General features: G+C 44.0%; 1 protein-coding gene across 1 annotated transcript in view; it reads right to left on the bottom strand.

Annotated features, from left to right (window-relative positions):
* LOC137417282 (aryl hydrocarbon receptor-like) overlaps positions 1–22,413 on the bottom strand; it is a 73,206-nt gene that overhangs the window by 22,227 nt on the left and 28,566 nt on the right. Inside the window, exons 4-5 of the mRNA XM_078774080.1 lie at positions 19,868–19,957; positions 19,498–19,591 (exon numbers count right to left, since the gene is read on the bottom strand). Coding sequence (XP_078630206.1) covers positions 19,498–19,591; positions 19,868–19,957 — 184 coding nt within the window. The remainder of the gene's footprint in view (positions 1–19,497; positions 19,592–19,867; positions 19,958–22,413) is intronic.

Below are 22,413 nucleotides of genomic sequence, written 5' to 3' on the forward strand. Positions count from 1 at the left end.
TGTTACGTCCGACACCGAAGGTGGATGGAGGATATGTTTTCACCCCTGTCTGTCTGTGAACAAAATATCTCAAAAAGTTGTGAACGGATTCGGACGAAACTTGTCGGACAGGTTGTGTCGGACAAGGACGAATTGATTCGATTTTGGTGAAGATCCGAATGCGGATCCAGATACGATAATTATTTATTTTAAAGTGAGTATTCACCATTGAGTGATAAGGAAAAAACGATATATATATCACGATATCTCAAAAAGTTTGAATGATTTATGACCAAACTGAGTTGATGAGTTGGATAAGTGACAAGAACAAGCCGATTCGATTTTGGTTCAGGTCCGAATGGAGATCTGGCCTATCAGTGGGATACAAACCGTAAACTGTTCATGCAGCCAGGTGGAGGTATGCTCTCTACCGAGTACTGTTCTAGTTTTGCTCTGTGCTCATATATATATTTATATTTTAATTGTGAAAATCATGTCAAAACGGATTCTTCCTTTTCTGAATTCGCACTGACGTGCACATCGTTTCTGGTAACCTGGATGCGGAAGTGAGGCAGGTAGGGAAATTTTAAAATGTGGGTTCAATACACTTGAGATGGATAAACTGAACATGTCAATTCATTCTCATTGCGGGAACTACGTATTTCCACCTGCATTGTGACACGCTCAGCTGTCTATCCTGGGTTCACATCTTGTCCTTGCTATAAACTGTCATTCTGGTGCTTCTCAGGTTAAGCAATTCAATTTATGTTCCATCAATCAGATCGACATTAAGAGTGGGTGTCCCACCTGGAGCATTAGTTGATGGACGTTAAAGATCCCAAGGTGTCTTTTCACGAGGAGGCGAGTTATCTCTGGCACCCTGAACAAGTTATATATTCACGCCTGAACGTGCAGGGGAAATACCTAAGCGGCACAGCCATTGCTTATTACATAATGATGCAACCAACGGTCTTTATGTATCCCAGTCCAACGTTCGTTCATTCGATAAAACAATAAATTGCCATTGGTGTTAGTTGCAGGTAAAACCACAATGATCAATGAGGTTAATGACATGTCGTTGATCACACATTTATTCTCCTGCCATGAAGAACTGAAAGTGGTCGGTGTAATGGAAGTGGTTTCCGAAAAAAGAGAAATGGCCGAAAACAGGTGGAAACTGCCAAACCTGGAAAATTAAAAACAAAATTGCTCGGTGAGAAATATCGGGGTCATTGGTTTACCAGAAACTAGGTCTTGCTATATCTGTTGAGAATTAAACACCTTTTTATCTTTAAAAAAATAATTCAAAGTTGTGTTTTAGTCTTGGAGATGGTAAAGTGTACATAAATAAATAAATAAATAATCCAAGGTGGTATGTCCATCTTGGAGATGCGAGAGTGTATATAAATAAATAAATAAATAATCCAAGGTGGTATGTCCATCTTGGAGATGCGAGAGTGTATATAAATAAATAAATAATCCAAACTCCCATGTCCATCTTGGAGATGCGAGAGTGTATATAAATAAATAAATAATCCAAGGTGGTATGTTCATCTTGGAGATGCGAGAGTGTATATAAATAAATAAATAATCCAAGGTGGCATGTCCATCTTGGAGATGCGAGAGTGTATATAAATAAATAAATAATCCAAGGTGGTATGCCTGACATGGAGAGGGCAACATGTGTATATAAAAATAAAAAAAAATCCAAAGTGGTATGTATGCCCGTCATGGAGATGGCAAGGTGTGTATATAAATAAAGAAATAAATCCAAAGTGGTATGTATGGCCGTCATGGAGAGGGCAAGGTGTGTATATAGATCAATAAATAAATCCAAAGTGGTATGTATGCCCGTCATGGAGAGGGCAAGGTGTGTATATAGATCAATAAATAAATCCAAAGTGGTATGTATGGCCGTCATGGAGAGGGCAAGGTGTGTATAAAGATCAATAAATAAATCCAAAGTGGTATGTATGGCCGTCATGGAGAGGGCAAGGTGTGTATATAGATCAATAAATAAATCCAAAGTGGTATGTATGCCCGTCATGGAGAGGGCAAGGTGTGTATATAGATCAATAAATAAATCCAAAGTGGTATGTATGGCCGTCATGGAGAGGGCAAGGTGTGTATATAAATAAATAAATAAATCCAAAGTGGTATGTATGGCCGTCATGGAGAGGGCAAGGTGTGTATATAGATCAATAAATAAATCCAAAGTGGTATGTATGCCCGTCATGGAGAGGGCAAGGTGTGTATATAGATCAATAAATAAATCCAAAGTGGTATGTATGCCCGTCATGGAGAGGGCAAGGTGTATATATAAATAAATAAATCAAGCTAGCATGAAGGTAACAGTGATGATAAAATGAATTATAATAAATAAGTAATTCCAATGTGTGCGTTCAGAGTGGAGATGATTCGATTGACCAATCCAGGGAAAGAGAACCGAATGGGAAGGAGTGCGAAGGGAAGAGAGCATTTTGAGGCAGCAGGTGTGAGAAATGTGGAAATGGTTTGAAAACCGCGCAGACTTTCATCAAATGTTTTTTCCAAGGAAAGGTTTACATTACCACCTCCCCCCTCCCCCCTCCCCCCTCCCAGCCCTCAAACGATGTGTTGTAATATAAAAATGTCGACAAAGCCATTCCGCCACATGTACCACCGTGTAGCAAAGCAACCGAACATATGTGTCACTGTGATCAGAATGCGGTTACAATAAATAGTGGCAAATCAAGGTGAGTTACAATAAACCGCGGTTAATCAAGTCGAGTTACAATAAACAGCGGTTAATCAAGTCGAGTTACAATAAACAGCGGTTAATCAAGTCGAGTTACAATAAACAAAGGTTAATCAAGTCGAGTTACAATAAACAGCGGTTAATCAAGTCGAGTTACAATAAACAGCGGTTAATCAAGTCGAGTTACAATAAACAGCGGTTAATCAAGTCGCGTTACAATAAACAGCGGTTAATCAAGTCTAAGTAAAATAAACAGAGGTTAATCAAGTCGAGTTACAATAAACAGCGGTTAATCAAGTCGAGTTACAATAAACAGCGTTTAATCAAGTCTAAGTAAAATAAACAGAGGTTAATCAAGTCGAGTTACAATAAACAGCGGTTAATCAAGTCGAGTTACAATAAACAGAGGTTAATCAAGTCGAGTTATGATAAACAGCGGTTAATCAAGTCGAGTTACGATAAACAGCGGTTAATCAAGTCGAATTACAATAAACAGCAGTTAATCAAGTCGAGTGACAATAAACAGCGGTTAATCAAGTCGAGTTACAATAAACAGCGGTTAATCAAGTCGAGTTACAATAAACAAAGGTTAATCAAGTCTAAGTAAAACAAACAGCGGTTAATCAAGTCTAAGTAAAACAAACAGCGGTTAATCAAGTCTAAGTAAAACAAACGGCGGTTAATCAAGTCTAAGTAAAACAAACAGCGGTTAATCAAGTCTAAGTAAAACAAACGGCGGTTAATCAAGTCTAAGTAAAACAAACGGCGGTTAATCAAGTCTAAGTAAAACAAACGGCGGTTAATCAAGCCTAAGTAAAACAAACAGCGGTTAATCAAGTCTAAGTAAAACAAACGGCGGTTAATCAAGTCTAAGTAAAACAAACAGCGGTTAATCAAGTCTAAGTAAAACAAACAGCAGTTAATCAAGTCTAAGTAAAACAAACGGCGGTTAATCAAGTCTAAGTAAAACAAACAGCGGTTAATCAAGTCTAAGTAAAACAAACGGCGGTTAATCAAGTCTAAGTAAAACAAACAGCGGTTAATCAAGTCTAAGTAAAACAAACGGCGGTTAATCAAGTCTAAGTAAAACAAACAGCGGTTAATCAAGTCTAAGTAAAACAAACGGCGGTTAATCAAGTCTAAGTAAAACAAACAGTGGTTAATCAAGTCGAGTTACAATAATCAGCGGTTAATCAAGTCGAAGTAAAACAAACGGCGGTTAATCAAGTCTAAGTAAAACAAACGGCGGTTAATCAAGTCTTAGTAAAACAAACAGCGGTTAATCAAGTCTAAGTAAAACAAACAGCAGTTAATCAATTCTAAGTAAAACAAACGGCGGTTAATCAACTCTAAGTAAAACAAACAGCGGTTAATCAAGTCTAAGTAAAACAAACGGCGGTTAATCAAGTCTAAGTAAAACAAACGGCGGTTAATCAAGTCTAAGTAAAACAAACAGCGGTTAATCAAGTCTAAGTCAAACAAACAGCGGTTAATCAAGTCTAAGTAAAACAAACGGCGGTTAATCAAGTCTAAGTAAAACAAACAGCGGTTAATCAAGTCTAAGTAAAACAAACGGCGGTTAATCAAGTCTAAGTAAAACAAACAGCGGTTAATCAAGTCTAAGTCAAACAAACAGCGGTTAATCAAGTCTAAGTAAAACAAACGGCGGTTAATCAAGTCTAAGTAAAACAAACAGCGGTTAATCAAGTCTAAGTAAAACAAACGGCGGTTAATCAAGTCGGTTAATCTTCCGTTTCCGGTCTTCCGTTCCGTTTTGGACTTCGTTGGACTTCCGCAGTTGATAGTGGACTTTCGTTGGACTTCCGTCTTTCGTTGGACTTCCGTTTTCGTTGGACTTTCTTTCGTTGGACTTCCGTTGGACTTCCGTTTCCGGTCTTGCTGGCGACGGTTCGTTTTTTCGCAGGTCTCCACGCTCTCCATCGAAATCGAAGTTAAGTCATTGTTCCAATTTGTATTTTCGTTATAACTGTATTTCTTTTATGGTGTATGTACGTATATTGTCCCGTCAAAGATTTTTCGGTGCAAATCTTTCATACCTGTATTGAAAATCGCGTTAATTCGTGTCGTCTCGAGGCCCTGTACAGTGTACACTGTACAACCTTGAGGCTTTGTTTTTCTCTCAGCGCCTGTCGTTTGTGATCCAATAACTTTCGTTCTCTGTTTTCGCAGTCTTTCCACCCCAAAGCCTACTTCCTTATGTAAATCTCAACTCAAAAAAACAAAAAAAAAAGACTACCTTCTCTGTGCTCATTCGTTTATTCATTCTTATTCGTTCGTTCGTTCTTCGACCACGTGTTTCTCCCCCATTTCCCCAGATAGATTGTCAAATTTCAATTCGTTATTTTATCGTCCATGTGATATTGTTTGATTATAGTTAGTTTTGGTTTGAATTTCCTGTAACTCGTAATTAATTAATCGTTTTCTGCTCCTCGTGTGTGGCCTTGTAGTTGTACCCCCGTCGGTGTTTTGTTAACTTAAGTGTGTTTTGCTTGGCTCTTGGTTTTTTCCCTTCTACCCCGAACATAATACTGTCTAACGTTCTAAATCCCCCCCGCCCCCCCCCCAAAAAAACAAACAAAACAAAAAAAAAACCAAAAACATTTATTTTATTTTATCCACGTGTACTGTTGTCTCATCCTGTATTTTCTGTCCAGGTGTGCTGTTCGCCCCACCCCCATTATCTCCTTGCCATCCACCGTTTGCCCTGTTCACGTGACTCGTGGTGGTCCCTCTCGGCTCTCCCCCCGTTGGTATTTTTGTGCATATAAGATTGTTCATAGTTCTGTTTAAATATTTTTAAATATGTTTAACCTTTCCCCTTCTGTTTTTTATTCAGTGGTATATTACAACACGCTGTTTTTCTTCCTATTTAAAAGGCTTTTCTCAATTTCCTCTCCAACTCATTCCACTTCAAAAAAAAGAAATTCAATATCTTATACGTCTCCCTCACTACATGGTCTAAATTCACATTCATTCCATCCCTCCTCCATCATCCTGAACCGGATTGCTAACTTGAAAATCACAACAAACCCAATTTGTTATCAATGTTCGTCTTTCATTAATCATCCACTTTCTAAACTCCCCTCTTGCCCCTCCCATCCAAATCCCCCCCCTTGCACCTACACTCCGAAACTTCCCCCTTGCCCCTCCACTCTTAAACTCCCCCCTTGCCCCTCCACTCCTGAACTCCCCCCTTGCCCTTCCCCTCCTAAACTTCCCCTTTGCCCCTCCCCTCCTAATCCCCCCCCTTGCCCCTCCACTCCTGATCTCCCCCCTTTCCCCTTCCCTCCAAAACTCCCCCCTTGCCCCTCCCCTCCTAAACTCCCCCCTCACTCCTCCCCTTCAAAACTCCCCCCCCAATCCCTCCCATTCAATTCTCCCCCCATACCATTCCTCTCCAATTCTCTCTCCTCCCCCCTCCTCCTCCAAGCTGCCTCCTCCCCACTTCGTCTCCCTTCTATCTCATACCTCCACCCCCCCAAACCTTCTACTTTCCTCTGCCCCCCCTCAAACAACCCCTCACTGTGCCACATCCCTTCACCAGCAAACCTTTCATCCTCCTCATCCTTCCCTTTCTTGGAACTCTTCTGCAACATCTGAAACACTATCAACTGCTCTCCCTACCTCCCCCTCTCTTCCTTCATCTTACCCTACTCCTCCCCTCCCCTGTCCTGTACCCGATGCTCCCCCTCTCTCTTCATTAACGGTATGGACCTCAAACATCCGGGGCCTTCGCTCAAACCTGACTGATCTCTCCATACAGGTTGCTTCTGACAATCCAGACTTGATCTGCTTAACAGAGACTTTCCTCCTTCAAGATGTCTCTGATTCCTTAATATCTCTTCCTGGTTACTCCCTCCTCCGGTATGATAGACCTGAGCCTCGGCCTGGTGGTGGGGTGGCTATCTTTGTCAAAAACTCTCTTCCTCACTCTCCTTGCACTGCTCTCTTTCCTCCTCACCCGCAGGAGTACCTCTGGTTACGGCTTCCTCTCCGCTCCCACCTTTTGTTCATATGTGTTCTGTACCGTCCCCCAAACAGTGATGACTCCATCTACATTTCACTGTCTGACAACATGGACCAACTTCTATCCACTCATCCCAACTCTCTCTTCCTCATATGTGGTGACTTCAACTGTCATCATGCCACCTGGTTGGGTGTGGGTTCCTCTCTCACTAGTCATGGCACCTCAGCAAAGGACTTCTGTGACTCACTGGGATTGACACAATCTGTCAATTTCCCGACCCGGATCTCAGCCAATGGAGTATCTTCTCTTCTAGACTTGGTTATGACAAACTTCCCTGCTAATGTCTGCTGCTCTTCTTCTGCTCCAATCGGTTCTTCTGATCATGTGCTTGTCAAAGTGGACATCTCTCTGGCCATTCTCAGAGAGCCTCCTCAGCGTCGACGAGTCTGGCATTTCACTCAGGCCGACTGGGACGGTCTTCAAGCAGCCATCAATCGTCTGGATTGGTCTCCCATCTCCACTGCCTCTGACATCAATTCTTCCTGGGAATTCTTCCAAAGCAAACTGATCTCTCTCATGCACAGATTTATCCCATCTCGCCTTCAATTGTCTTACCCTTCCTCCCGTCCATGGTACACCGAATCTTGTGGTGAGGCAGTTGCCCTGAAACAACTTGCCTTTGCCTCTTGGAAGGCTAATCCAACTGAAGGAAATCTCAGTTCCTTCCACCAAGCTCGGAACAAGTGTGTGTCTACCCTCAGGAGTGCCAGGAAGCACTATCTCTCCTCACTCAAGAATGAACTCTCAAACCTGTCTCCTTCCTCCAAATCCTGGTGGCGTCTGGTCAAATCCGTTTCTGGTGTTTGTTCCCCCTCCATCCCCTCCCTTACCTCAAATGGCCACACAGTTGACATCGCACGTGACAAAGCCGAATGCCTCAACTCTGTGTTCGCCTCGAAATCCTTAGTCCCAAACCCATCTCTCTCTCTGTTCCCACCTTTCCCAGTCGAACCCAACTGCTCCTGGACTCTGTGTCCTTCTCTCCTGACAAGGTGGAGGAGTTTTTGTCAAACCTCGACTCTGATTCTGCAACTGGACCAGACGGCATCAGCCCACGGGTCCTAAAATCCTGCTCTGCCGCTCTATCTCACCCTCTCTCTGTTCTTTTCGCCCTATCTTTTGCTCAAGGTCATCTGCCAGCATCCTGGAAATCAGCTAACATTACCGCTTTACACAAAAAAGGTGCAAAAACAGATCCTTGCAACTACAGACCAATCAGCCTGCTCCCAATTATCAGCAAAGTCATGGAATCCATCATTGCTTCGGATATGAAATCTTTCCTCTTCTCCAATGGCTTGATCTCTGATCATCAATTTGGTTTCAGACCAGGTCACTCTACTCTGGACATGCTGCTTCTGCTGTCTCAACAATGGATGGAGGTCCTCAATGCCAAACAGGAAATCGGAGCTGTCTCCCTTGACATATCAAGGGCCTTTGATACGGTCTGGCACCCAGCTCTGCTCACCAAACTCTCCTCCTATGGTATCCATGGAAATCTCCATGCATGGCTTGCGGACTTCCTCTCTGGTCGTAGTCAACGTGTGGCCCTGAATGGATTTCTCTCATCTCCCCTTCCTGTTCAGGCTGGAGTTCCCCAAGGAAGTGTGCTGGGCCCTGTGCTTTTTCTGGTCTTTATCAATGATCTCTCTGACTCTCTGGAAAATCCTCTCTATCTCTTTGCTGATGACTCCACTCTCTGCCGCTCCATTCCTCTTCCCTCAGATCGGCAGTCTGCAGCCTCCTCACTCTCTGAAGACCTGGACAAAATCACAGACTGGTCAAACAAGTGGAACATGTCTTTCAATCCTGCCAAATCTCACTCTCTTACTATGTCTCTCCGAAAAGATCGACTGGACAACCCTCCCATCTACTTTCTCAACAATCCTCTCCAAGAAGTTCTGTCACTCAAGCTTTTGGGTCTCACTATCTGCCATGATCTTTCTTGGGAAAACCACATTTCCAAGCTGGCCTCCAAAGCCAGTCGCCGACTGGGCATCCTCCGTCGTGCGAAGTCCTTCCTCGGCACACCTGAGCTCCTCACCACATACAAGGCTTTCATCCGCAGCTCAATGGAATACTGTTCTCCCCTATGGGCTGGTGCTCCTGCCTCACACCTGGCTCGGCTTCACGCTGTTGAATCCAAAGCTTTCAAAATCATTGGAATCTCCCGCGATGAAGCTATCGCTGAGGGCCTTTCACTCACTCACCGCAGGCAGGTAGGTGGTCTTTCTGTCTTCTACCGACTCCTCTCCGGCCTTGCTCCCCCAGCTCTCTCTGTGCTCTGTCCCCCAAATATTCCTACAGGTCGCACAAGATCTGCCAGCAACCCTCTGATGGTTAAACTGCCGAAATCTCGGCTCTCTGCTCACCTTCACTCTTTCATTCCTCTTTTCTCCCGCCTGTGGAACAAACTCCCACACTCCCTTCAATCCCTCTCCTCCCTCCAGGTCTTTAAAACAGCTGTTCACCACCATCTCTTATCTTCCCCCATCCATAACCTTGATCTTTTCTACCCCCACTAATTCACCCCAGATCCACCTTGTTTGAAATTCCAACTTATTTCCTGGAAATCCTGGCAGTGTCCATATGTTTATACCTCTCCCACCCCCCCCTTCACATGCCTCCCCCCTTCACATGCCTCCCCCCCTTCACATGCCTCCCCCCCAAAGCCCTCTCCCTCCCACAGATCTCTCGATGTCTCCATGTCTCTCGGTCCCTGCTCTCAAATGTTGTGTTTGTGTCCTTCCCCCTCTCTCCCCATCTTGTCTACCGCTCCCGATGTTATTTGTTTTATGTGTCTGTTTGTCTTTCTGTGTGATTAATGTTCGCTCTTTCACGAGCCTCGATCTTGTATACAAAAAAACAAAAAAAAACAAAAAAAAAAAACGGTGGTTAATCAAGTCTAAGTAAAACAAACAGTGGTTAATCAAGTCGAGTTACAATAATCAGCGGTTAATCAAGTCGAAGTAAAACAAACGGCGGTTAATCAAGTCTAAGTAAAACAAACGGCGGTTAATCAAGTCTTAGTAAAACAAACGGCGGTTAATCAAGTCTCAGTAAAACAAACAGCAGTTAATCAATTCTAAGTAAAACAAACGGCGGTTAATCAAGTCTAAGTAAAACAAACAGCGGTTAATCAAGTCGAAGTAAAACAAACGGCGGTTAATCAAGTCTAAGTAAAACAAACAGCGGTTAATCAAGTCTAAGTCAAACAAACAGCGGTTAATCAAGTCTAAGTAAAACAAACGGTGGTTAATCAAGTCTAAGTAAAACAAACAGTGGTTAATCAAGTCGAGTTACAATAATCAGCGGTTAATCAAGTCGAAGTAAAACAAACGGCGGTTAATCAAGTCAAAGTAAAACAAACGGCGGTTAATCAAGTCTAAGTAAAACAAACGGCGGTTAATCAAGTCGAGTTACAATAAACAGCGGTTAATCAAGTCTAAGTAAAACAAACAGCGGTTAATCAAGTCTAAGTAAAATAAACGGCGGTTAATCAAGTCTAAGTAAAACAAACGGCAGTTAATCAAGTGTAAGTAAAACAAACAGCGGTTAATCAAGTCTAAGTAAAACAAACGGCGGTTAATCAAGTCTAAGTAAAACAAACGGCGGTTAATCAAGTCTAAGCAAAACAAACAGCGGTTAATCAAGTCTAAGTAAAACAAACAGCGGTTAATCAAGTCTAAGTAAAACAAACGGCGGTTAATCAAGTCTAAGTAAAACAAACGGTGGTTAATCAAGTCTAAGTAAAACAAACGGTGGTTAATCAAGTCTAAGTAAAACAAACGGCGGTTAATCAAGTCGAGTTACAATAAACGGAGGTTAATCAAGTCTAAGTAAAACAAACAGCGGTTAATCAAGTCTAAGTAAAACAAACAGCCGTTAATCAAGTCTAAGTAAAACAAACAGCGGTTAATCAAGTCTAAGTAAAACAAACGGCGGTTAATCAAGTCTAAGTAAAACAAACGGCGGTTAATCAAGTCTAAGTAAAACAAACGGCGGTTAATCAAGTCTAAGTAAAACAAACGGCGGTTAATCAAGTCTAAGTAAAACAAACGGCGGTTAATCAAATCTAAGTAAAACAAACGGCGGTTAATCAAGTCTAAGTAAAACAAACGGCGGTTAATCAAGTCTAAGTAAAACAAACGGCGGTTAATCAAGCTTAAGTAAAACAAACGGCGTTTAATCAAGTTTAAGTAAAACAAACGGTGGGTGATCAAGTCTAAGTAAAACAAACGGCGGTTATTCAAGTCTAAGTAAAACAAACAGCGGTTAATCAAGTCTAAGTAAAACAAACAGCGGTTAATCAAGTCTAAGTAAAACAAACAGCGGTTAATCAAGTCTAAGTAAAACAAACGGCGGTTAATCAAGTCTAAGTAAAACAAACAGCGGTTAATCAAGTCTAAGTAAAACAAACGGCGGTTAATCAAGTCTAAGTAAAACAAACAGCGGTTAATCAAGTCTAAGTAAAACAAACAGCGGTTAATCAAGTCTAAGTAAAACAAACAGCGGTTAATCAAGTCTAAGTAAAATAAACAGAGGTTAATGAAGTCTAAGTAAAACAAACAGCGGTTAATCAAGTCTAAGTAAAACAAACAGCAGTTAATCAAGTCTAAGTAAAATAAACAGCGGTTAATCAAGTCTAAGTAAAACAAACGGCGGTTAATCAAGTCTAAGTAAAACAAACAGCGGGTAATCAAGTCTAAGTAAAACAAACGGCGGGTAATCAAGTCTAAGTAAAACAAACGGCAGGTAATCAAGTCTAAGTAAAACAAACGGCGGGTAATCAAGTCTAAGTAAAACAAACGGCGGTTAATCAAGTCTAAGTAAAACAAACGGCGGTTAATCAAGTCTAAGTAAAACAAACGGCGGTTAATCAAGTCTAAGTAAAACAAACAGCCGTTAATCAATGTGATGAAATCGTCATCCAAGTTACGACACTGATGTTATTCTCCTCATGGCCGCTACGCGACACCTTCGCGGCTCTTATATATATAAGAGACTGCCTTTCAGCGCAGACAGGAGATGCACATCCATTATCACAATGTAACTCTATAGCTCCTCTGGGCTTCCATAGAAAGGTAACGATTCTGCTATATATATCATAAGCTCATTTATGATTATACCACCTGTACGCACCTGTATTCACCTGTAATATTAATACAATGTTTATTGGTTTCTCTCTAGATGCTGTTGAGAATGAATTTCGATTAAACCTACCTTTTGGGTCGATGTTGTATCTTGATTTTACAACACTTAATCGAAATTCCTCTCCTGACATCGCTCGGAATCAAGATAATGCCCACGCTCCTGCAATGCTCGCCTCAGAGAAGAATGCCCAGCGGAGGACCCGTCGAGCTAGCTCCAGCTACGGAGCTCCGACTACTCTCGCCACTGGTCTGCCTCAAAAGGGCCGGATGCGATGGGGACCTCGCAAGCCTTTTGCGGGACCGTGTCGTCAAAACGCAAACTGCTCTCCGGAGGCCCGAACGCCGGAGCAGGCACGACGGACTCCGGCAAGGCGCCTGCTGAAGGAGGCCACTGGGAAATGTCCTGGGCCGCAACCCCGTCGGAACAACGGACCCGCTTGGAGCCGAAGGTACGAATCTAGCCACGGTTGCTCGAAACGCTAACGGCTCCGCCCGAGAGAATCATCCTAGATTTGCGTGCCTCGGCCCGAGATGAGATTCCCACGCGAGTGATCACGACTCCCATGTCGGCCATGCCTCCACACGGCCGGCTCACCCTGACCACTCGCTTCTCGGTGGAACCATCTCCTCCGCGCGAATCGCGCACTGCTCGTCGGAATCACGCCGTGCCTCTCACGACCGGCTCACTCCGACCACTCGCTACTCGGTGGAACTATCTCCTCCGCGCGAATCGCGCACTGCTCGTCGGAATCACGCCGTGCCTCTCACGACCGGCTCACTCCGACCACTCGCTACTCGGTGGAACCATCTCCTCCGCGCGAATCGCGCACTGCTCGTCGGAATCACGCCGTGCCTCTCACGACCGGCTCACTCCGACCACTCGCTACTCGGTGGAACCATCTCCTCCGCGCGAATCGCGCACTGCTCATCGGGATCACGCCGTGCCTCACACGGCCGGCTCGCCCTGACCACTTGCTTCTCGGTGGAACCACCTCCTCCACGCGAATCGCGCACTGCTCGTCGGAATCACGCCGTGCCTCACACGGCCGGCTCACTCCGGCTGCTCGGTGGAATCACCTCCCCCACGCGAATCGTCGTGCACTGCACCCATCGCGTGCTAATACTCTGGGAGGCCCGCCATGCCATTCTGATTCCGATCGCCTCCTCGCCGCGAAGCCGCACGTCGCTCCCTTTTGCGGGCCCTACTCGGTGAGGCCCACGGTTCCGATCGCTGCTCGGAATCACCTCCTACGCGAAGCCACACGTGGCACCCATCGCGGGCACTCTCTGCGACGCCGGCGATTCCTATCGCTGCTCGTCGGAACCCCTCTTACGCGCGAATCACGCGCCGCACCATCGCTGGATGGAATCCCTACTATGCGCGACGCGCCAGTTGCGCGCGCCGCATCTTCGCTGGATGGACCCCTTCGCATGCGATTCCTCTCGCAGGCCCTACTCTGTGAGGCCGGCGATTCTGATTGCGGCCGTCGAAATCCCACCTACATGTGGCTACTCAACGAGGCCGGCGAACTCCGCTGCCCGGAATCGCCTCAATGGAGGCTCGCTTGGCACCATGCGAGGACTCGTCGCCGCACGGATGAGTTTCTAAGGACGTCGGGCGGGACCTTCATAGCCTTTCACGACACTCGGGCTTATGCTTATGATAGATGATCGTATACCATGTGTATTCTATAAGATGATCGTTCTTCTTCGTCCTTTGTTTTACCTGATTTGTTGTTCCCGATCTTCAAACGGCGTATTCGTTAAACACCTGCGACCATTGTACACCGACTGCTTTCATTCCTTTTCCACACCCCGCGTTTCACCCAATTAATTTAATTTGATAAACTGTTGGATTGAATTAATGTGGTGTTGATGTAGAGCAGGCTTGACGGACCAAATGGCCCCTCTTCATCCTTCATGCTCAATTCACCTCAAACGAGACGCTACTTCAGGGCGTGATATGTATTCGATCCTTTGACCCGAAAGCTAACAAACGAGACGCTACTTTAGGTCGTGCAGTCTATCGCTGCCAAGCATGCTCGCCCTCTCGACTCGGCGTGCTCGCCCCTCGACTCGGCGGGCTCACCCTCTCGACTCGGCGAAGCCGCACTGGTTCAACGGGCCGAGCTCAACTTTCGGTTTCCCTCGTACGCGGTGCGCCCTAGATAATACTTTTCGCTCGTCGGCCGGGTTCGTATTCCGTAGACCGATCTCGAGCCCGCTCGAATGCTGCTGCCCAATGGACGCGAGACTTTAGATTTCGGAGTGCTACTTTACTCCGTCTGGGGATACCGCTCAACTGGAACTCGCCGTCAAACCCGCCCGCACGCGCCCGAACCAATTGATGACGTCATCGACTGAATGTCATCGTCATCGTCACGCGATCTCATCGGGGATTCGTTTACATTTCCATGTACCTTGGTAAACTACGTACCAAATGTCCTTTACGTAAACGACGTAAACTACGTATCGCGGCGCTACCTCAAGGTCGCGCGCCCGCGCCGTTTAGGGAGTACACGGTGACCTCGTGAAATGGTGACATTGAGCGTCGCGCCCGACTCCCTTGTCACCTGCGCAAGTAACGGGGGCACCGTACTGCCTGCACGCCCTTGACTCTGGGCTTGTTGTTTATCGGACAGAGTTCTTGGCTCGTATCCACGCACATTTCGAGACTGCGAGACGCCTCGTCTGATTCCATTTTCCCTCTGCCCCAGACTGACTGTGGCTCAGACTGACCCGGACTGTGAAGGTCGTCTGACTTCGGTATGCAGACGCCTCGTCTGATTCCATTTTCCCTCTGCCCCAGACTGGCTGTGGCTCCGACTGACCCAGACTGTGAGGGACGTCTGACTTCGGTATGCAGCACGCTGCTGCCACCTCGGTGGGGGGGGGGGGGGGGTGGGATCCCTGGCGGTTATTGTTGCTCCCCCGGATGCCGTCCGGTATACCGCCTCCCACCTCGCCCCTCATGGGGACCCAGGATGACGTCCATGGATGTCTTTGTGTCTTTTGAGTCTTTGAGTCCGTGGATGGTCAATCCATCCGGGACATCTTGCATGGATGGACAGTCCATCCGGGGCGATGGGTGTCTTTGGGTCTCTGAGTCATTGCGTCCGTGGCTGGTCGATCCACCCGCAGTCCGGCTGGATCCATGCCATGCAATGAAGGCGTTGAATGGATGGATCGGTTGGACATCCGTGGATGGTTTGACCAGCCGGGACTCTCTCTCGGTTTGTGCATGGGACAATTCAATTCGCGAGAATTTGACCGATGTCTTTGTCTATCTGGACAATCTTACGGTTTGTGGGTATGACCAGGAGCATCACGACGCTAATCTGAAACGCTTCCTCGAGGTCGCGCGGAAATATCGCTTAACCATGAATGCGGCGAAGTGACCATACTCTCTACGCACGGTAGACCTTTTGGGGTACACCGTGACCCATGGCTCCGTCTCTCCGGATAAGGAGCGTCTGCGCCCTTTGCTCGATATGGCTCCGCCTAGCGATGTATGCATCGCGGAGGTTCTGCACGCTCCGCTGGGGCGGCGCGTTCCGGACGTTTTGTGCGTCGTCGTAATCAGTCATGCCGGTCGTTCGGGCAGCCTACGGAGGGCACCCGTGGCAAACGTTTTGCTTGCCGTCAGAGAGCGCTCGGGTCTCGTGATTTCAACACAGGGGGACTCCGGGGTATCACGTAACTCTCGTTATGGCTCTCGTCGGTTCTCTCCCTCGGCAATTCCATGACATGGATCTTATGTGGATCGACCATGTACCCTTGGGGAGCCAAGGCAGGAACAGACTTACTGTAATTGGCTTACACTGTCATGGCCTCCTGTCATGTAATCTTACTTACTGTTACAGCTTACTGTAAAGAGGCTTACTGATTTACACATCTTCCACATCGACACATCTTCCTGTAATGTGTTGCCTTGCGACGAATGGACATTCGCTCTTCGGCCAGGCACACCTTATGTAATGAGTTGCATATCGCAAAGGTACACCTTATCCATCTAGCTACTGTGCCGACGACCCCACTGTTCAACGAGGTACAAATTATCTAATCTAGCTACTGTGCCGACTACCCCACTGTAAGACTACTGCTACCCACGGGCTCATCGTCTTCTCCCTGGGATGAACACTGCTTGCTCGGTTCGATATCTTCTTGATTGGGATTTCCTCCTCGATACATCTATATCTGGGGATTGATTGCTAACCAGGCTAACAGGTTGAAATGCAGTAACCCTGCCATCGGGATTGATGGCCCCTGGACGTTCGACTGGCAGTAACATCCTTCTGATGTATTTCGTTCTTTGCATTCCTATGTATCCCTCTGCTGAATTATCAGTATGTGTCTGCTATTCATTACCGCCTAGTTAAGTTCTAAGCGCGGGGAGAATGTGATGAAATCGTCATCCAAGTTACGACACTGATGTTATTCTCCTCATGGCCGCTACGCGACACCTTCGCGGCTCTTATATATATAAGAGACTGCCTTTCAGCGCAGACAGGAGATGCACATCCATTATCACAATGTAACTCTATAGCTCCTCTGGGCTTCCATAGAAAGGTAACGATTCTGCTATATATATCATAAGCTCATTTATGATTATACCACCTGTACGCACCTGTATTCACCTGTAATATTAATACAATGTTTATTGGTTTCTCTCTAGATGCTGTTGAGAACGAATTTCGATTAAACCTACCTTTTGGGTCGATGTTGTATCTTGATTTTACAACAATCAAGTCTTAGTAAAACAAACAGCGGTTAATCAAGTCGAAGTGAAACAAACAGCGGTTAATCAAGTCTAAGTGAAACAAACAGTGGTTAATCAAGTCTAAGTGAAACAAACAGTGGTTAATCAAGTCTAAGTGAAACAAACAGCGGTTAATCAAGTCTAAGTAAAACAAACGGCGGTTAATCAAGTCTAAGTAAAACAAACGGCGGTTAATCAAGTCTAAGTAAAACAAACGGTGGTTAATCAAGTCTAAGTAAAACAAACGGCGGTTCATCAAGTCTAAGTAAAACAAACGGCGGTTAATCAAGTCTAAGTAAAACAAACGGCGGTTAATCAAGTCGAAGTAAAACAAACGGCGGTTAATCAAGTCTAAGTAAAACAAACGGCGGTTAATCAAGTCTAAGTAAAACAAACGGCGGTTAATCAATTCTAAGTAAAACAAACGGCGGTTAATCAAGTCTAAGTAAAACAAACGGCGGTTAATCAAGTCTAAGTAAAACAAACGGCGGTTAATCAAGTCTAAGTAAAACAAACGGCGGTTAATCAAGTCTAAGTAAAACAAACGGCGGTTAATCAAGTCTAAGTAAAACAAACGGCGGTTAATCAAGTCTAAGTAAAACAAATGGCGGTTAATCAAATCTAAGTAAAACAAACGGCGGTTAATCAAGTCTAAGTAAAACAAACGGCGGTTAATCAAGTCTAAGTAAAACAAACGGCGGTTAATCAAGCTTAAGTAAAACAAACGGCGTTTAATCAAGTTTAAGTAAAACAAACGGTGGGTGATCAAGTCTAAGTAAAACAAACGGCGGTTATTCAAGTCTAAGTAAAACAAACAGCGGTTAATCAAGTCTAAGTAAAACAAACAGCGGTTAATCAAGTCTAAGTAAAACAAACAGCGGTTAATCAAGTCTAAGTAAAACAAACGGCGGTTAATCAAGTCTAAGTAAAACAAACAGCGGTTAATCAAGTCTAAGTAAAACAAACGGCGGTTAATCAAGTCTAAGTAAAACAAACAGCGGTTAATCAAGTCTAAGTAAAACAAACAGCGGTTAATCAAGTCTAAGTAAAACAAACAGCGGTTAATCAAGTCTAAGTAAAACAAACAGCGGTTAATCAAGTCTAAGTAAAATAAACAGAGGTTAATGAAGTCTAAGTAAAACAAACAGCGGTTAATCAAGTCTAAGTAAAACAAACAGCATTTAATCAAGTCTAAGTAAAATAAACAGCGGTTAATCAAGTCTAAGTAAAACAAACGGCGGTTAATCAAGTCTAAGTAAAACAAACAGCGGGTAATCAAGTCTAAGTAAAACAAACGGCGGGTAATCAAGTCTAAGTAAAACAAACGGCGGGTAATCAAGTCTAAGTAAAACAAACGGCGGGTAATCAAGTCTAAGTAAAACAAACGGCGGTTAATCAAGTCTAAGTAAAACAAACAGCGGGTAATCAAGTCTAAGTAAAACAAACGGCGGGTAATCAAGTCTAAGTAAAACAAACGGCGGTTAATCAAGTCTAAGTAAAAAAAACAGCGGTTAATCAAGTCTAAGTAAAACAAACGGCGGTTAATCAAGTCTAAGTAAAACAAACAGCGGTTAATCAAGTCTAAGTAAAACAAACAGCGGTTAATCAAGTCTAAGTAAAACAAACAGCGGTTAATCAAGTCTAAGTAAAACAAACGGCGGTTAATCAAGTCTAAGTAAAACAAACAGCGGTTAATCAAGTCTAAGTAAAACAAACGGCGGTTAATCAAGTCTAAGTAAAACAAACGGCGGTTAATCAAGTCTAAGTAAAACAAACAGCGGTTAATCAAGTCTAAGTAAAACAAACAGCGGTTAATCAAGTCTAAGTAAAACAAACGGCGGTTAATCAAGTCTAAGTAAAACAAACGGCGGTTAATCAAGTCTAAGTAAAACAAACAGCGGTTAATCAAGTCTAAGTAAAACAAACAGCGGTTAATCAAGTCTAAGTAAAACAAACAGCGGTTAATGAAGTCTAAGTAAAACAAACAGCGGTTAATCAAGTCTAAGTAAAACAAACAGCGGTTAATGAAGTCTAAGTAAAACAAACAGCGGTTAATCAAGTCTAAGTAAAACAAACAGCGGTTAATGAAGTCTAAGTAAAACAAACAGCGGTTAATCAAGTCTAAGTAAAACAAACAGCGGTTAATCAAGTCTAAGTAAAACAAACAGCGGTTAATGAAGTCTAAGTAAAACAAACGGCGGTTAATCAAGTCTAAGTAAAACAAACGGCGGTTAATGAAGTCGACTTATAATAAAGCCCTCTGTCCTGCCACTGGTAGCCATTGGTTCGGGTAGTTCTCCTGGTGTTGCGTAGGTTGTGCGAAGCAGCTCATGGAGGAATTGTTTAACCAGAGACGGAATCAGCCTGGATCGTGTGGAATGCGGCCGAGCTGTTCCAACACACAATGGTCTACTCTTTTAAAACACGGTGTGGGATCTTTAACATCCAGCGACACGAAATAATGGGGAAAAACAAGTACCCAGGTTAACATTCCACCTGATGCTCATGGATACTGTCCTGCTCGCGAAGCACCTGGATAAAGGTTAATAGGTCGAGTTGGGAATCAAACCCAGGCTCCACAGGTTTAAATGGAGTATTCTCTCTGAGGTATCTTGTCAGTTCCCTATGAATAAGTGAATTCCTATCCTTTTTCTCATTCTTCCCCACAGCAAGGCACACCTTCCCAACGCAAGGCACACCTTCCCCAAAGCAAGGCACACCTTCCCCAACGCAAGGCACACCTTCCCCAACGCGAGGCACACCTTCCCCAACGCAAGGCACACCTTCCCCAAAGCAAGGCACACCTTCCCAACGCAAGGCTTACTGAGATGGCGCGAAGATGGACTGAGAGAATGCTGCAAAATCACGTGGTCATCAGGGTGTACAAGGTCGTACATGCTCTGTTGGACAATGTCGCACTGCAAGAAAAGATCTCACTTAGAAAAACGTTTCTTGTAGTTCAATTCGATAGTGTGTGTGTGTGTGTATGTGTGTGTGTGTGTGTGTGTGTGTGTGTGTGTGTGTGTGTGTGTGTGTGTGTGTGTGTGTGTGTGTGTGTGTGTGTGTGTGTGTGTGTGTGTGTGTACTGCACTTACTCCTTTCTCAGTAGACACACCTAATGTACCATGGTGTGCAGTCAGTGGACATACCATATGTGGTGTGTAAAGGGACGGAGGGTTTGCAGGGTTCCCTACCTGGTGAAATCCGAGGTATTTTTCAACGGTGTGTGAAGCATAAAATATTGTCCCATTCATTGTTATCACGATGACGAACCCATTGAGAGCCTGCGAGACAAGCAAAGGAAACCAGCATTGTGTGATGTGCCGTATTGTTGTGTGATGAAGAGAACACAGAATTATGAACGGTCATGCCATTTGGAACAGAAATTTTTTGGCTCTGAAATCAGGATGGGTGGGGGAGGAAGAGGGCTTATTAATGACATGTGATATGCATTTAACATGTGATATGGGCTTATGGCTACATTTAACGTGTGATCTGGGCTTATGGCTACATTTAACATGTGTTCTGGGCTTATGGCTACATTTAACATGTGTTCTGGGCTTATGGCTACATTTAACATGTGATATGGGCTTATGGCTACATTTAACATGTGATCTGGGTTTATGGCTACATTTAACATGTGATATGGGCTTATGGCTACATTTAACATGTGATCTGGGCTTATGGCTACATTTAACATGTGATCTGGGTTTATGGCTACATTTAACATGTGATCTGGGCTTATGGCTACATTTAACATGTGATCTGGGCTTATGGCTACATTTAACATGTGATATGGGCTTATGGCTACATTTAACACGTGATCTGGGTTTAGGGCTACATTTAACATGTGATATGGGCTTATTGCTACATTTAACATGTGTTCTGGGCTTATGGCTACATTTAACATGTGATCTGGGCTTATGGCTACATTTAACATGTGATATGGGCTTATGGCTACATTTAACACGTGATCTGGGCTTATGGCTACATTTAACATGTGATCTGGGTTTATGGCTACATTTAACATGTGATCTGGGCTTATGGCTACATTTAACATGTGATCTGGGCTTATGCTACATTTAACATGTGATATGGGCTTATGGCTACATTTAACATGTGATCTGGGTTTATGGCTACATTTAACATGTGATATGGGCTTATGGCTACATTTAACATGTGATCTGGGCTTATGGCTACATTTAACATGTGATCTGGGCTTATGGCTACATTTAACATGTGATCTGGGTTTATGGCTACATTTAACATGTGATCTGGGCTTATGGCTACATTTAACATGTGATCTGGGCTTATGCTACATTTAACATGTGATATGGGCTTATGGCTACATTTAACATGTGATCTGGGTTTATGGCTACATTTAACATGTGATATGGGCTTATGGCTACATTTAACATGTGATCTGGGCTTATGGCTACATTTAACATGTGATCTGGGCTTATGGCTACATTTAACATGTGATATGGGCTTATGGCTACATTTAACACGTGATCTGGGTTTAGGGCTACATTTAACATGTGATATGGGCTTATTGCTACATTTAACATGTGTTCTGGGCTTATGGCTACATTTAACATGTGTTCTGGGCTTATGGCTACATTTAACATGTGATCTGGGCTTATGGCTACATTTAACATGTGATCTGGGTTTAGGGCTACATTTAACATGTGATCTGGGCTTATGGCTACATTTAACACGTGATCTGGGTTTAGGGCTACATTTAACATGTGATATGGGCTTATTGCTACATTTAACATGTGTTCTGGGCTTATGGCTACATTTAACATGTGTTCTGGGCTTATGGCTACATTTAACATGTGATCTGGGCTGATGGCTACATTTAACAGAAGCCATGCCAAGACAAGGCCAAGGCCAAGCCTAACATTTTTTTCGTCCGATTAACCTGACAGACTTCCGGGAGTCGATTTCTAATCTGACATTTGTTACTCTCCCCAGCAACACTCAGATGTAAATTTACATGTAACTTTATTTAGGCTAACTTGAGTAACAAGACACTTAACTTTTTACACGAATCAGCCGAATGCTGGTCGGGACAATAGTCAAGCCCAATTAATTGCAGTTTCACTCAATATCTGGCCAATGCCTCACCTAGCAAATGTTCCGGATACTGAGAGGACATTGCAAACAGTTGGATGAACTAAATGTATCAATAATTCAACCAAAATAAAGCGACAGATGAGCAAGTATGTTTCCGAAAGTCATGCGTGAAATGGCTTTTGTTTTCCCCTTTGCCAATATGGCGGTCGTGTAGCCAAGCAAAATCACGTGACTGTGACGTCACGCCGACCCCTCGAATGAAGGGGTATTGATGAGGATGCAGTTTTAGCAACAGAAACCATCCTGATGGAACTTAGGAGGCCATGACCTCCAGGAATGAAAAACACCGCAGACAAAGTAGCAATGAGCGGCTAACACCCATTATAAGGGTGAATCGTTCACATTGAGACACAAGAATTAAATTTGGCAATTATATTCCTATATAGATACTCTTCAAATAGAGTCGATTAGCCAACTGTGAAAATGAACATGGCGGCCATGTTTTACAAAATGGCCGCCAAAATTGATAAAATGCGTCATAAAGTTTTTCATATTGAATTTAGGATGTACAAGTATCAATACAAAATCACAGAACAACATATTATCTTATGTACACCGCCATGTTGAATTTCGAATTGACTAATCGACGGCGTTTAAAGAG

Source organism: Myxine glutinosa, chromosome 3 (genome assembly GCF_964187855.1).
Source record: "Myxine glutinosa chromosome 3, kmMyxGlut1.1, whole genome shotgun sequence".
NCBI classification, from domain to species: domain Eukaryota; kingdom Metazoa; phylum Chordata; class Myxini; order Myxiniformes; family Myxinidae; genus Myxine; species Myxine glutinosa.